The sequence below is a fragment of the Carcharhinus amblyrhynchos genome, chromosome 16 (assembly GCF_965287045.1).
Source record: "Carcharhinus amblyrhynchos chromosome 16, sCarAmb.v2.hapA, whole genome shotgun sequence".
Lineage (NCBI taxonomy): Eukaryota > Metazoa > Chordata > Chondrichthyes > Carcharhiniformes > Carcharhinidae > Carcharhinus > Carcharhinus amblyrhynchos.
The window spans coordinates 50,340,626-50,357,776 of record NC_137339.1 but is presented as its reverse complement, the minus strand read 5'-3'; the positions used below and the strand labels follow the sequence as shown (position 1 = coordinate 50,357,776).

Genomic DNA, 17,151 nt, shown 5'->3' with positions numbered 1-17,151 from the left:
ATCCTTCAATTCACTGAAATTGCCACATTCTATCAGCTAAATGACAGAATTTCCAATGTCACCGAATCATCCACAGTAACTTCAGTAGGAATTCCAGGATTTCTCCAGAGAGAAAACAAGTGTTGCTGTGGATATTCAGACAAAACTAACACAGGTAAATTAGTAGTGAAAGTTGTCAATTCGGTTAACTGATTAACTTCAAAGTGCAATGAGGTCTTGATCTTTAATTCAAGAACAAACAGCTCTTTCTGAATAGCAATTAAAGAATTGGTTCTTCTGTTTCCCACAGCACCCCCCACCCCTCAACCAACCACTTTCTCAAGCTCACTCCCAAATCATTCATGATCTTTCTCCCCCAGGAGCAGGGCATAGTTGTGTGCTGTACCCTGCCAATTCCATTTCAGATGGATGACAAAAGGGAGGCATAAGTTAGCTCCACCCAATTTTACCTCATCCAAAAACAAAGCCCCATCCACTAACAGGCACTTCCATCTTACTGGAAGAACAGTTTGCATTTATATGCTACCTTTAACTGGGAAAATGTCAAATGGTATTTTATGAAAGGGGTTGGGAAAAAATAGTTCATGAAGAAATAGATAATGAGCTTAGATGTGCAGGTTTGGAGACATTACCTGAAATTTGGTTAAAAAGATGGAATTTGAGCAGTCTTTCAAGGGAGAAACAGAGGTGACAGGAATTTGGGAAATTATTCTAAAGAGTAGAGACAAGATTGCCGAAGAACAAATAATGTAGTAAAAGGTGAATGAAAGGCTTGAGAATCAGGTGCGTGAAGGACATGAAAGTGAATCAGGTGGGAGGTAGTTTCAGGCCCAGGGTAGGGGAGCCATGGAGGGACAAGATTGCAGAAGTTCAGTAAATTGTAGGACCCCATCACTCAGTAGCACAATGTGATGCAATAGTTATATGTGTGTCACCTTACTTCACACTTACATTGCCCTTGCACAATCCAATCACAAACATAATTCAACAGTCACTAGAGTATTAAATAAACGAAAGCATCATCAACCAGTTATATCAGACTTTCACTGATTCTCTTAGGAAAGATAGGTCTTCCTAGTGTACTAATATGTTGATGCACATAATCACACCTGAACTGGTGTTTCCTCTTCAAACTCGCCCGACAGCAGAAGATCCCCATATTCTCCAATGCACCACACAGCAACTTGCACCAAGGGTTGCTGCAGAACAGAAATGGGTCTAAGTTCAAATATCTGTGCTAGCTCTATGCCAGTCCATTTTCAGGTAAATTCATAAATTCAGATATTTCAGCTTGTACATTAATACACAAGACATTTAGAAGAATCCTTAGTGCAGAAGGAGCCATTCAGCTCATCGAGGCTGCATTGACTCTGACTGGGCATCTTACCCAGGCCCTCTCCCCTGCCCTATCCCTGTAACCCCTCAGATCTACCACCCATCAAACCTACACATCTTGGGACACCATGGGGCAATTTAGCCTGGCCAATCCACCTAATCTGCACATCTTTTACTATGGGAGGAAACCAAAGCATCCAGAGGAAACCCAGGCAGACATTTGGAGAACATACAAACTCCACACATAGTCACCCAAGGCCTGAATTGAACCCAGGTCCCTGGAGCTGTGAGGCACCAGTGCTAACCACTGTGACATATGTAACTGAATATATGGAAATTACATTATGGGATTATGAAAAATTCAATTTAATGAATTTAAATTTTTACTGAATTTTTCAAAGTTTTTCAGAGATTGGACTAAAAACATATTTCATAACAACTTGTATTCTGTAGGTAGCTCTTAAGTTCCAAATGCATTGCTAACTCAGGAAAGGCTGGTGGATTGAAAGGGGAAGTGCTCAAAAAGCAAGGGAGATAAGGGTGGTGGCAGGGAGGCAATCTTTAGCCAATTCTATTCATGCCATGTGATATTAGGATATCAAGAAATAGCTGAAGGCATTGGCTACTGCAAACTATGGACCTTGACAACATATTGACAAATAGTACGAAAAACTTGCATCTAGAATTAGCTGTACCCCTAGCCAAATATTCCAGTACACTACAACACTTGACATCTATCCATCAAGGTGGAAGATTGTCCAGGTAGGTACACAAAAAGCAGGACAAATTACAACCTGGCCAATTACAGCCCCCATCAGCATCTGCTCGATGATCAGTGAAGTGATAAAAGCCATCGCTGACACTACTATCAAGTGGCACTTACACAGCAATAACCTGCTAACTAATGTTCAGTTTGGATTCTGCCAGGACCACGTTGCTTCTAACCTCATTGCAGGTTGGCCCAAACCCGAACAAAAGAGCGGTACTCAAAAGATGAGGTGCGAGTGACTGCCCTTGACATCAAGGCAGCATTTGGCTGAATGCAGAATTAAACAGTCCAGACAAAATTTAAATCAATAGGAATCAGAAGTTGAAGTGAATCATACCTAGCACAAAGGAAGATAATTGTGGCTGTTGGAGACCAATCACTTCAGTCCCATTGCTGCAGGGGTTTCTCCTAGGCCAAACCATCTTCAGTTGCTTCGTCAATAGCCTTCCCTCTATTACAAGGTCAACAGTGGCGATGTTCACTGACGATTGCACATCCTTAATACTATTGGCAACTCCTCATATCAAAGCAGTCCGTGCCCAAATGCAGGAAGATTGGAACAAGATTCAGCCTTGGGCTGACAAGTGACAAGTATCATTTGTGTCTTAAAGTGTCAGGCAATGATCTTCTTCAACAAGACAGAATCTAACTATCCCCACTGACATTCAATGGTATTACCATTACCAGATTCTCTAACAACATCCTGGGGTTACCAATAACCAAAAATTGACCTGTTCTTGTAGTCATTACATTTACTTAGCTCATCTGATTCAGAGGCTGGGAACCATGTGGCAACTAAGTCGCCTCTCGATTCCCCAAAGCTTATCCACCATCTGCAAGGCACAAGTCAGCACAAGGATGGGATAACTCTTCACATGCCTGGAAACACTGTGACTTGATCAACACTCAAGAAACTTGATACTATCCAGGACAAAGCAGCCTGCATCCCGTCCACCAATTTAAAATATTCACTTCCACCAGCAGCGAACAGTGGCAGCAATGTCTACTACATGCAACATACACTGCAGCAACTCACAAAGGGACCTTCCAAACTCGTGACCTTTACCAACTTGACGAACAAGGGCAACAGGATCATAGGAACACCACCATCTGCAATATCCTTCGAAGTCACATACGATCATGACTTGGGATGATATTGCTGTTCCTTTGCTGTTGCTGGATCAAAATCCTGGAGAACTCCCTCCCTCACCAGTGTGTGTGTAGCTACACCACAGGAACTGTGGCACTCTGGTACGGTGCCACAGTGGTTAACACTATTACCTCAACGCCAGAGACCAAGGTTCAATTCCAGCTGCAGGTCACTGTCTGTGTGGAGTTTGCACCGCTCCCCATGTCTGCATGGGTTTCCTCTGGGTGCTCCAGTTTTCTTCCACAGCCCAAAGATGTGCGGGTTAGGTTGACTGGCCATGCTAAATTGCCCCTTAATGTCAGGGGGGATTAGCTGGGGTTACAGAAATAGGGCCTAGGTGGGATTGTGGTTGGTATACTGGACTGTAGGGATTCTATGACTGCAACAGTTCAAGAAGATAGCTCATCTCCATCTTAAGGGCAGTATTGGCATCCCATGAAATAATTTAAAAAAAAAATCAAACACTGAAGAGGGAGTTGCTGTTGTACTAATGTGGAGCTCAATTATATTATCTCATTTTGTCAGGCAGTTATGCATTGCTCACATTTAGACAAACCATTGTAACAGACAATTACTTTAGTCACCTTGCTACTCTGTTATGCACAAGTATGATGTGGAGATGCCAGCATTGGACTAGGGTAAATACAGTAAGTCTCACAACACCAGGTTTAAGTCCAACATGTTTATTGGTAGCAAGAGCCCCTAGCTTTTGGAGCACTGCTCCTTTCTCAGGCGAGTGAGAGCTCTGTTCACAAACAGGGCGTATAAAGACACAAACACAATTTACAAAATAATGGTTGGAATGTGAGTCTTTACAGGTAATTAAGTCTTAAAGGTACAGACAAAGTGAGTGGAGAGAGCATTAGGTACAGGTTAAAGAGATGTGTATTGTCTCCAGCCAGGGCAGTTGAGATTTTTCAAGCCCAGACAATTGGGAGGGTTATAGATAGTGTGACATGAATCCAAGATCCATCCTCGTGTGCGTAAAGCTTGGCTATCAGTCTCTGCTCAGCGACTCTGCGTTGACGTGTTTTGTGAAGGCCACCTTGGAGAATGCTTACCTGAAGATCAGAGGCTGAACGCTCATGACTGCTGAAGTGCTCCCCAACAGGAAGAGAATAATCTTGCCTGGTGATTGTCAAACAATGTTCATTCATCCGTTATCATAGCGTCTGCATGGTCTCCCCAATGTACCATGCCTCAACACATCCTTTCCTGCAGCGTATCAGGTAGACAACATTGGCTGAGTTGCAAGAGTATGTACCATATACCTGCCAGATGGTGTTCTCACGTGAGATGATGGCATCCCTGACGATGATCCGGCACATCTTGCAGAGGTTGCTGTGGCAGGGTTGTGTTGTGTCGTGGTCACTGGTTCTCCTGAAGGCTGGGTAGCTTGCTACGGACAATGGTCTGTGAAGTTGTGCGGTTGTTTGAAAGCAAGCAGTCGTGGTGTGAGGATGGCCTTGGCAAGATGTTCATCTTCATCAATGACATGTTGAAGGCTCCTGAGAAGATGTCGTAGCTTCTCCACTCCGGGAAAGTACTGAACGATAAAAGGTACTCTGTCCACCATGTCCTGTGTTTGTCTTCAGAGGTTTTTCACTGTGGCGTGTTGGAACTGTCGATGAGTCATGTGCCATATCCTGTTCTTATGAGGGCATCTTCCAGTGTCTGGGAGGTGTCTGTTGCGATCCTCCTCATCTGAGCAGATCCTGTGTATACATAGGGCATGACCATAGGGGATGGCTTCTTTAACATGTTTAGGGTGGAAGCTGGAGAAATGGAGCATTGTGAGTTTTCCATGGGCTTGCAGTACAGTGGAGTGTTAAGGTGACCGTCCTTGATGGAGATGCACGTGTCCAAGAATGCAAACAATTCTGGAGAGTAGTCCATGGTGAATCTGATGGTGGGATTAACTTGATGATGTCATCATACAGTTGTTTCAGTGATTGTTCACCATGAGTCCAAAGAAAATATCATCCATGTATCTCGTGTATAGCATCGGTTGAAGGTCCTGTGCGGTGAAGAAGTCTTATTTGAATCTGTGCATGAAGACATTGGCATATTGAGGTGCGAATTTGGTCCCCATGGCTGTTCTGTGGTCTGGTGAAGACATTGTGGTCCAGCATGAAGCTGATGAGTTGTAAAACTGCATCTGGAGACTGGCAGTTGGTGCCGTTGAATACTGAGGCAATTGCAGCAATGTCATCGTCGTGGGGGACGCTGGCGTAGAGTGCCTAGACCTCCATTGTGACAAGGAGTGGTCCTGGTATCAGGTACACAGTATACAGTCTTGCAACTCAGCCAACATTGTCTATCTGATATGCTGCAGGAAAGGATGTCCCGAGGCATGGTGCTCCCGAGGGGAGACCATGCAGACGCTACAATAACAATGAATGAACACTGCTCGACAATCAGCAGGCAAGAGTGTTCGCTTCCTGTTGGAGAACACTTCAGTGGTCACGGGCATTCAGCTTCTGATCTTCGGGTAAGCGTTCTCCAAGGCAGCCCTCATGACACACGACAGCAGAGTCACTGAGCAGAGACTGATAGCCAAGTTCCGCACACGAGGACGGCCTCAACCGGGATCTTGGGTTCATGTCACATTATCTGTAACCCCCATGACTTGCCTGGGCTCACAAAATCTCACTAACGGTCCTGTCTGGACACAATACACATCTCTTTAACCTATGCCTAACAGTCTCTCCATTCACATTGTCCGCCCCTTTAAGACTTGATTAACTATAAAGACGGGCTTTCCAACCATTATTTTGTAAATTGACTTCATCTTCATATGCCCTGTTTGTGAGCAGAACTTCCACTCACCTGACAAAGGAGCAGCACTCCGAAAGCTAGTGGCTTTTGCTACCAAATAAACCTGTTGGACTTTAACCTGGTGTTGAGAGACTTCTTACTGTGCACAAGTATTACAGGATCTATTGGTGTCTATTTCTTGTTACCTCTAATAAACTAAGAGTTAAATGGTTTATAAACAGAATGTCTTAATTAATGTTATTTTGGTTGGGTTAATATAGATTAACTAAAATGGATTTAAATATCAATCATTAAGCTCCTTACACAACTACCATTTGTATGCATTTGCCACATTAGTTCAGATTTTTTATAGACAATCATCTCTACATCAATGTTCTGAACGTCCCATTGTTAATGCTGGCTCTAATCCAAAACAGACCATTAATCTTGCAATGGAGCTGCTTAATCATTATTACCTACCTGTGAAATATCCACCCTTACAGCCTGAAAAAGCTTCTGTACAATGTATGCATGAAGGGAATTTGCATTACTGATGAGCTGAATTAACAGAGGCACTGAGTCATCTCGAACATAACTACCAGCCTGTTGAGAAGAGGGAAAATAAATATTGTAGCAGTGAAATTTACCCCATTAACATTCTAAGAATCTAAGGAACAAAAATTGGAGGCAATTGCTAGGAGGCAATACATACAGTGGTGAGGACTCTCATGATGGTGTCGATATGCCATCTCTTGTTTGGTGCATATCTGGAAAAGACATTATGCATAACACACAAATTAGCCATGATGCGCCTGTGTTTAGCCGATTAAATAAAAAAAATGTAGTGGAGTCAAAGAGCTGCAATGTCCAATATAAATTCAACATTTGGACTTCAGTGAAGAACTTTCGGTTCAAGTTTTCTCCTATCTTTGATACATCATTTCCACATAATAAACAAACAGAGAACGCAACAGCTTGGAGATGCAAAGACAACACTGACCTGACTGGGAGTTAGTTACCTTTTGGGCAGCTGAATTGAATTGTACGCAGGTTTTTAATCTCCAAATACTCAAAAGACTGAGTGCTGGAAAATATCTTCAGACTTTAGACTCCTTGTAAACTAAATGTCTAAACCAAGAGGAATGGATAGTGCATCGGCTTGTTAACTGGCCCACAATGAGAGATTCAAGTTGACTGGGACTGGTATATTTATTTTCTTGTCCCTTCCAACATAATTAAATTCAGGAGTGTGTGAAGTATTACAATACTTCATCCAATGGCAGTGAGTGAGACATTATTCTGCTTGCACTTCCTTTTCAGTGTGGTGTGCGCTAGTTGTCACTGGGTCCAAAAAAAAAAGCCTGACAGGATCCAGGTCAGCATTGCGTGTGATTACTGTTTACAGCTCTTCAGACTCACCAACGTTTGGTCAGAAACATGGAGCATCTTGTTGGTGTCACCAATGACAGGGACTGCCACAACTTAGCAACAGATCAGCATCAACAACAGTCAACTAAATTGCAGACCTCGAAGGGAGTAGAGGCAGGTCTGCACCAAAACATATTCCTATTTTCATCAAAGCAATTTGACCCTCAGTACCCGATTGTGGGAAATCAGAGAAGGCTTTCTCCCCCTGCACATTCCAATGGCAAGAACTGGAAAAATCGAACCAAATCCAAATTAGACCAGCTGTCTTTATAATGCCATATTTCTACGAGTGCCAGTAGAAAACTTTCTCCTTCTAACAATCCTATTTAATGTTTCATTTCCTTGCTCAACAATATTTTGTTGCAAGCACCTAACTGGAATGATCCAATTGTTAAAATTCTAAATAGTAGTTACATAAGAACATAAGAAATAGGAGGAGTAGGCCAGCTAGCCCCTTGAGCCTGCCCCGCCATTCAATAAGATCATGGCTGATCTGTCTTGGCTCAGTTCCACATTCCCGCCCTCTCCCCATAACCCTTAATCCCCTTGCCTATCAAAAACCTATCAACCCGTGTCTTAAAAATATTTAGCGAGGCAGCCTCCACCACTTCAACGGGCAGAGAATTCCAGAGATTCACCACCCTTTGAGTGAAGAAGTTCCTCCTTAACTCTGTTCTAAACCGCCCCCCCTTTATCCTGAGGCTGTGCCCTCTAGTCCTACTGTCCTTTCTGAGCGGGAAGAGCCTCTCCACCTCTATCCTATCCATCCCATTCATCATCTTATACATCTCAATGAGATCTCCCCTCATTCTTCTAAACTCTAACGAGTACAAGCCTAGTTTATTCAGCCTCTCCTCATAGCTCAACCCCCTCAACTCCAGTATCAGCCTAGTAAACCTCCTCTGCACTCCCTCCAAGGCCAAAATATCCTTGCGTAAGTGCGGCGACCAAAACTGCACACAGAACTCCAGTTGCGGCCTCACCAGTGCCCCATACAGCTGCAGCAAGACCTCCCTACTTTTATATTCAATCCCCCTCGCTATGAAGGCCAGCATCCCATTCGCCTTCTTGACCACCTGCTGCACCTGCAGGCTGGGTTTTTGCGACTCATGCACAAGGACCCTGAGGTCCCTCTGCACTGTCGTATGCTGCAGTTTTTCTCCACGTAAGTAATAGTCCTTCCTACCATTATTCCTACCAAAGTGGACAACCTCACATTTGCCAACATTAAATTCCATTTGCCAGTTCCTGGCCCATTCGCCCAGCCTATCTAGATCCTTCTGCGGACTCTCCACACCCTCCGCGCAATTTGCCGTTCCACCAATCTTGGTGTCATCAGCAAATTTCGACACCATACACTCGGTTCCCTCCTCCAGATCATCTATATAAATGGTAAATAGCTGAGGCCCCAGCACCGACCCCGGGGCACTCCACTAGTCACCAACCACCAATCCGAATAGCACCCATTGACCCCCACTCTCTGCCTCCTATTTGACAGCCAATCCTCTATCCACGCTAACACCCTACCCCCAACTCCATGCACCCTGACCTTCTGTAATAACCTCGAGAGGCACCTGGTCAAACGCCTTCTGAAAATCAAGAAACACCACATCCACCGGCTCCCCTCTATCCACCGCCCTAGACACATCCTCATAGAACTCCAATAAATTCGTCAGACACGACTTCCCCTTAACGAAACCGTGCTGCGTCTGCTCTATCAAACAACTCTCCTCATTATTATACAATAATATTATTCTCCACTTATTGTACAAGTTTGTTTGCTATGAGATGTAGTTATCAATGTTTTAGTACTAATTACACTGCTGACACTTAGGGCCTCCTTCTGAATTCAAAATTTTGTTGCAGCACTTATATTGGTTTGAGAATTTATCTTACATTTTTATGTTAAGGGGTAAATGTGATTTCACAAAAGCAACGTTACTTTGTCACAAAAGATATATACCAATAGCACACTAAATCTGTCTCTACTGCCCATCTGCATTTCACATGATTTAATCTCAATTGCCTGGCCTCCTTCAGCCTCTCTGCTGTATTTCCAAATGAGGGAAAATGGAGAGAAGGATAAAGATGTATTGTGGAATGTCTTTTAGGGAATGGAGATACAGTGTCTGGAGACAGGGAAAAGGCAGTAGAGGCAGTGCACATCTTTGTTCTTTGCAGCCAAGCTGGATCCAGGAGGAAGTGTATTTTTTGCATGGTAAAGTTGAAATGTTGTAGAATGTGTATTCCAGCTGTTGGAAGCTTTTGTTGAGTTTTCTTCTTGTGCCTGTCCTAGATTACATCCATGGTGAATGTACCTGGCAGTTCTCAGTTGTCTCAAATTGGAAGAGGATTAAATGGTGATTTCCAAATACGTTTCAGCATTTTTCCAGATGTATAGCAACGATGGGGTATGGGTTATTTCCAGGCCTCCTGCTGACCTTCACTGGAGGTGCATAAAGGGCAGGAGCGATAGCAGGAATACCTTTGAAGGCTCTGGTGTCAATGTTCTTTGTGGTCTGACTAGTTTCCTGAGCATGAATCCCTGGGTTAGGTCAGAGGTTGCAGCAAAGACCAGGATGGATGATTCTGCCTCAATAGTTAGGGAGCCTGAGCTAAATAAAGGCATTTGTGGCACTTTATCGGTCCACAGAACCTTAGATTTGGGCTGATAAAGATCTTTGACTACAAGCTAGGACCCAGATTACCAGCATGTAAAACAGATAAATGAGGCAGCAGAATAAATTCACTTATATTGTACTTGCTTTCCCTAGGAAAGCTATGTCAGGTTACTCAACATGCAGATACCAACATATATATTGGCCTGGACTTGGTAGAGTACACAGTACTCTGCACAGTATAGGGATTTGGAGGTAAATTTAAGTAAGACAAATATAACCAAAGATTGACTGATTTTAATCACAGGAATCACAAGACAAAGGCTATCATTCAATAAGGAGTTAAGATTCAAAGATGTATATTCATTGGACACTAACAAAGTTTTATCAGATGAAAGCACACTTAGATCAAAAACAAACCAACATTCTATGGTTACATCCTGGCTGTATGAGTATATTAGGCTGATATAAAAACAAAAAAAACAGACAGCATTTCCAAAACAGTGGATTCTGCCTAGGATTATGATTTTCTATCTCTCACTTACTTTTCTGCTGCTAGAAATATTCCAGAAGCACAGTCAGCTTTAAACTCTGGGTCACAGTGGTCCAAGAAGTAGAGCAGCTCTTTCATCATTCCTCGGACATTGCTGCCATTAACCAAGGCAAAGCACAGATCCATTGCACGCCTTTGTGATACAGACAAAAAGATTTGAATTAAAACTGAAACAAAGTATGTAATAAATATATAAACTCTATTCACAAAAATTAAACAAGTACGACCTCAACAAGGCTTCTGAAGTTTAAAGATAGATGGTGCAGTTTGCTTCAATACCATTTCCTGCCACTAGAGGATGTTTGGGATTTTCTCTCATGCAATTTTCCCTTCAAAAATCAAGAGAAACAGACCAACAACAAAGGAATCTAGTTAAATGACAGAATATGGCTTGTTTTTAATTCCATGCTATTGACTAGCAATTTTGCACAGTATATTCATTGGAATAGGAACAGTGTACACATGGCAATAATTACAAACCAACCAAGACAGCTTTGCGGAGTCTATTTTATTCTCTGAATGATATAAATCCCATGCACACATCAAGAGAAAGTGCCTCTGGAAAGCCCATGCACAGTATGACATTACTGATGAATGGAGTTGCACACAGTCTGCTTCTCCTGTGTTAAATAAAATCCCAGTTGCCTCAGTTTTATCTTCAGCCAAAATGGTAACTAACTAATTAGCAATTTCAAAGTCAAACCTCTGATGATTTGATACATTTGACTGTAAAGCATGAATGATGCACACCATTTGAAGAATGGAATGACCTTGTAACACTGTGGGCAAGCAGGAAGTGTTTTCTGACCATCCCCAAATGCTGTGCCTCTTCTGATTTCCTTTATCTACAATTTTTTAGGTCTTTGCGAGCAAACTCCGTAAACTTGTTAGCATGCTTTTCCAAACCGTTTCATAGAATCATAGAAACCCTACAGTGCAGAAAGAGGCCATCTGGCCCATCAAGTCTGCACCGACCACAATCCCAACCAGGCCCTACCCCCATATCCCTGCACATTTACCCGTAAATCTCTCTAACCTATGCCTCTTAGGACACTAAGGGACAATTTTAACATAGCCAATCAACCTAACCCGCACACCTTTGGACTGTGGAAGGAAACCGGAGCACCCGGAGAAAACCTACGCAGATGCGAGGAGAATGTGCAAACTCCACGCAGACAGTGACCCAAGCCGGGAATCGAACCCAGGTCCGTGGAGCTGTGAAGCAACAGTGCTAACCATTGTGCTACTGTGCCACCCTTGTGATCAACTGCACAGACTTATTTTCATTAATGTTTGGAAAGAGCAGATCAGGTTACCCTACGTGATGGTACTCACGGATATCTATCAAATCTGTGGCTGGATTACGAGAGGAAGGGTTTCATTGATGTTAGACAGATCCCCCAAACCATTTATTTTGGAAAGTATGCTGATAACTTGCCATTTGGGATTTGCTCATATGGCAGCATTCATGTCAAATAGAGCTGCTCTACTGTGATTTATGTATGAATCTTGGGGGAGGACATTAGTCTGTAAATGGGACTTCCTGAGGTGAACATGAAAAATTTTGAGTAAGTTGAGTGTTAAGATGTCTCTGGAAATTTTCCATGGGGAAGTCCTAATCCCAATCATCTGAGAGTGGTGAGGAAAGAAGCAAGGAGAAGCACTTCCCAATAGCTCCTTGGTCGTTTTACTGACTGGTATGTATGATTATACAATGGAGCATGGATACCTGTGAATCTAAAATGACAGATGGATTTTTCAGGGAACCAAATTCTTCATTTAAAACATTCTTCAATTTCTTTGGAGGAACTGTATTGAAAATGTGAGTACCCAAAAATTCATACATGAACTTTGTTCAGGAGTTGTAAGAATCAAGCCGGTGCAGTGGTAGGTAATGACCTTAAAAGCACACCTACCTTGAAAAGATGCCATATCACTGGTCTTCTCCACACCTTCCTTCTACAAAGGAATCAGTGGATGGACCTTTTAGATCGCTCACACAGATGTACTACACAAATGCAAGTTGCAATTGTTTATCTTGCCTACTGTTGACAATGGAGAACGCAGACATCAACCCAAAATAGTCTATAATACTTCTCCGAATAATTTTGGTGGCCTGCTCAATTTCCTCCAGACTTGCACTGTATTGATCCAAACCTCTGGTATGCAGTTTGAACATAATGCAAAAATCATAAGCAGATCATGCAGCCCCTTGAGCCTGCTTTGCTATTCAATACAACTGTGGTTGGTCTCTGACTCAATCCAACTTTTCCATTTAATCCCATATCCTGCAATTCTCAGAGGCCAAAAGCCTATCTATGATAGTCTTAAAAATATTAAATCAAGAATCCACAACCTTGTGGGGGTAAGAATTCAAAAGATTCACAACCCAAGGAAAGAAATTTCCTCAAGTTTGAGCCCTGAATGATTGGCTATGGTCAATTGCCTTGTAGTTTCAGGGGAATTAGCAGGGTAAACACTTGGGGTTACACAGATAGGGCCTGGGTGGAATTGTTGACGGTGCAGGTTCGATGGGCCAAATGGCTTCATTCTGCACTATAGGGATCGTATGACTTGCTATCTGGAAACTGTGCCCCTGGTTTGTAAAGCAACCTCTATGTCTACTCTGTTAAGCCCCTTAAGAAATGTGTGTTTCATGAGCTCATCTCTCATTCTTCTAAACTCTCAGCCCTGAAACCAACCTAGTGAAGCTTTTGCTGTACTGTCTCTAATACAAGTGTATCCTTCCCTAATATGGGGACCAGAGCTGCATATAGTATTCCAGATACGATCTCACCAAAGCTCTGCACAAATATAGCAAGGCTCCCTTAATTAATGTACTCCAATTCCCTTGCAATAAGATAAACTTGCTATTTGCATTCCTAATTGTTTACTGTAGCTGTATGCTAACTCTGTTGTTGCTATATTAGTACATCTAAGTCCTTCTGAACATCGCTATTTACAGAATCTGGTCTTTCAAGAAATATTTTGTTCTTTTCTTTCTACCCAAGTGAATTACCTCTCTTCCCCACTTTATACTCCATCTACTACCTTGGTGCTGAATCAATTAACTTGTCTACATCTCTTCACAGCCTCGTCATAGCTTACATTCCCATCTAACATTTGATGGGAACAAATTTGGATAAATCTCTGTCACCTTATTTAAATCATGAATATAAAATAGTGAATAGCTAAGCATCCAAGACTGATCTCTGCAGGACTACAACTTAAATGACATTTTGAAAATTTCCCACTTATCCCACTTCTTGATCCTCTTCACCAAGATCCCTTCTTTCTACTTGCCTTCCGTCATCCCTCATCATCCAGGCTATTCCTCTTCCTTTTCCATTTTGCCTTTTTGTTTTTTTAAATATTGTGGATCCTGGAATATTATTTCTCACTCTCGGTTACCTTGTAAATATGTCTATTATAATGGCAATTAGATCAAACATATTTTGCTCTAGTTTGTTTACTTTTCATAAGTGCAATCAGACAGAGTTTTTGGCATTTTTAAAACCATCAGTCTTTACATGGACCTAATGTGCTGATGCACTATTACTGTTAAGCTCTTTTTGTTTCACTTGCTTGTTTTTACTCAAATAATTTCAAAACTTGTACAGGTTAGTGCTAGGGAAGCCTCACTGACATACTCTAGTGTGAACAAAGCATTATGGAGTCCCTATCCAAGGGTGATTGGATAAGGCTGATAAAGTTTGTTCCTTGGAACAATCACTTGTGACTGATTGCTGCTAATTTGACCTTTCAAAAGAAGAGTAATAATTTGAAAAGTAAAATATAATCAAAGAATTTAATGACAGTTTTAATTTCTGAGACATAGGTTTGTGTGCAACCCAGATCTAAAATGGTTAAAGTCTGCAGTTGCTGAGGATGTCATGCAAGATGACTTTTGCCCAATTTTTACTCAGCTGGTGTGGATCGACATAACACTGCCTTATATTTGGCAGAAACTATGAGTCTGCTCAATACAGTACAGGAATAGCTGGCTTAGGAAGTGGCATTTCACATGTGAAGTGTGGGTACGTTTCTAATGTCAGCGTTGAGGAATATTCTGAGGCAGGTGAGAAAGGATCATAAAGGATGGGCAATAAATGTTGGTCTAGACAGCAACACCCATATCCTGGGGAAGGAAAAATACAAGTGTGATACAGATACAAGTGTGCACAACCGGAGGGGACCGGTTAGAGGTAAATTCATCAAGTTTCACATATAATGTGCTTATCTCCATTTTGTCCAGAGCTCTGTGGGTAATTACAGGATGAAATGTAGGCTTGGAGGTGTCAGGTTCAATTCCAAGTCTCTAATGAGTTATCTAATCTCAGGCAAAGTGACAGAAAATACAAAAATAAATCTGTGTTCCAAGATATTGAAGAAAGAGGGAAATTAACTTGAGTTCTGACTCCAGCACAATATTTGATCACTCCTGCTGGAAAGTATTCCGTGATGCCCTCTATGACCAAGTAGTCTGCAACGAATCAGACTGCAGACTCATGAGCAACAAGGCACATGGGTAAAATACTTAAAGGCCACCTGTATGCCAGCAGCAGGCAAAGAGAAAAACAAGACAATTCTTTCTTACTCCAGGAAGAAAACCGGTGTTAAGATAGTACATTATCAACAGAAAAACTTTTAGCTAAAACACAAAATAGTTTAATTCACATTCTTTCACTGAAACCGAAAAAAAAAGCATTCCATTAAGGGATTGTGTTAGTGGAGAAACTGAAATTAATCCTTTACCAATAGATCAAGTTCTGCTTTTCAAGTCACTTGACTATCACCTTTTAATAGAGACATCAAGGTCTGTAAGGCAATCCACGATTGTACTCCGGTGTCTCTGAACCGCATTGTGGTCTGTCTGCACCATCTTCAATAGTGACGTCAATGCAACGTACCTTCAGTGAAAGAACGTAAAAACTTCAAGCACAAGAATAAACTGTTTTAGAAAGAAGAAGTTGTTTGGTCCCACAAAGCATGCATATGATCAAAATACAGGAACAAGACTTCTGTCATACAGACTGAGAATAGCTAAAAAAAAGGAACTGTCTGGTCGACAAAAAAATTCCGTGCATTGATGCTGGGAACCCAACTCATTGAGTTACAGTAAATTAAAGACCATTCTGTATTTGGATATTTTGTGAAAGGAAACCCAGCTAGATTCTGGGTGTCCTTCAGTTACAAAAAAGGATGGATATTAATTTTGTAGGAATTTTTAAACACTATAGTTGTCAAACATGAAGAGGAGCCAACTTGTAGTTCTATATGGGATGGTCGCTGGTTCAGTAGAAAGCAACATGTACCCAATTGTATTTATACAGCAGAGAGACGTCTGCCTTACCTTACACAATTTGTAACATAGTAATAAGATGTTAAGTTCAATCTGATTGTTTACATTCCATATGACCTTCCACTATTCACTTCATTTCACCCCATCAACACCTACTATTCTTTACTCCACTGCATACCTTAACATGTTTGCCCTCGCTTGAATAACTCCATGCGGTAGCATGGGGTGCTCCACATTGGGGTAGACCACATTCATGGTCTTCAAGATTCCTTCCCCTTGAGTTGTCTGCCCTAGCCAAATTGGGGCTTTTTGCAGGCGCATGTTCCTACTTACGAGATACTCAAAATAATAGGATTTTGAGCATTACAGATACAGATTCATATATTTATCAAGCTATGATGATAGCTAATATTGACAATGATCAAACACACATTTAACAACAGCATGAGAGTTTTTAACCTGGAGGTTCCACATGATAACAATAAGATCATTGGGACTAATCAGGCCTCTAATTTCAGGTTTCTTTCCCACCAATTAGCTTTTGTGCATTGCTTTTTCCGTCCCAATTATTATTAAATCACGACTCTCATACACTGTCAAAAAATTCAGTTATACACATTCTGCTTGATCTACCAAATCTTTAAACTCAAGTCACTTGCATAAATGTATATACAGTCAAAGACTTTATAACTGTTGCACAAGTGCTAGTTTTTTCTATTCTAGGTCATATTCCTTTCAACACCATCACCTACCCAGGTGGCCTTTGTGTACAGCTGTTTACGGTTCAATCCGACCACCATTAAACTGTCAGGTCCTTCCTTTGTCTATGTGAAGTTAACACATGAGTAATCTACAAAAGGCTGTTCTCACACCTACACACTTCTCAAAGTCTTGTTATAGGTTAATCATACAGATAACAAGGTCAGTGACAAATTGAAAAGATACTGGACACGATTAACCCCTAATTAACAACAGAAACTGAACAAAAGGTGATCAAACTGTATGCAGTTTACAAGTTTTTGGTTCCAATTTACACCACATCTTGTAAAACTGAAATAATACTTTAAACCTACCACTAATAATTTAATTTCACATTTTTAAATTATGATTAATATCACAGAATCCTCTATATGTTATCAGTTTAATCATTTCATATTTTAATACATCAAGGTATTTACGATGATGAACTGCCAGAGTTAAAGGAAAAACATTTGATTAACTATTACCAACGGTGTGCTA

General features: G+C 41.5%; 1 protein-coding gene across 4 annotated transcripts in view; it reads right to left on the bottom strand.

The window, feature by feature from the left end:
- The window catches only part of LOC145353998 (AP-1 complex subunit gamma-1-like), a 116,054-nt gene that overhangs the window by 27,466 nt on the left and 71,437 nt on the right, over window positions 1–17,151 (bottom strand). For all 4 annotated transcript variants that reach the window (XM_080205066.1, XM_080205067.1, XM_080205068.1 and 1 more), the window contains 5 exons: window positions 15,407–15,520; window positions 10,603–10,743; window positions 6,724–6,778; window positions 6,492–6,614; window positions 1,110–1,199 (listed from right to left, as the gene is read on the bottom strand). In XM_080205066.1, coding sequence (XP_080061192.1) covers window positions 1,110–1,199; window positions 6,492–6,614; window positions 6,724–6,778; window positions 10,603–10,743; window positions 15,407–15,520 — 523 coding nt within the window. The remainder of the gene's footprint in view (window positions 1–1,109; window positions 1,200–6,491; window positions 6,615–6,723; window positions 6,779–10,602; window positions 10,744–15,406; window positions 15,521–17,151) is intronic.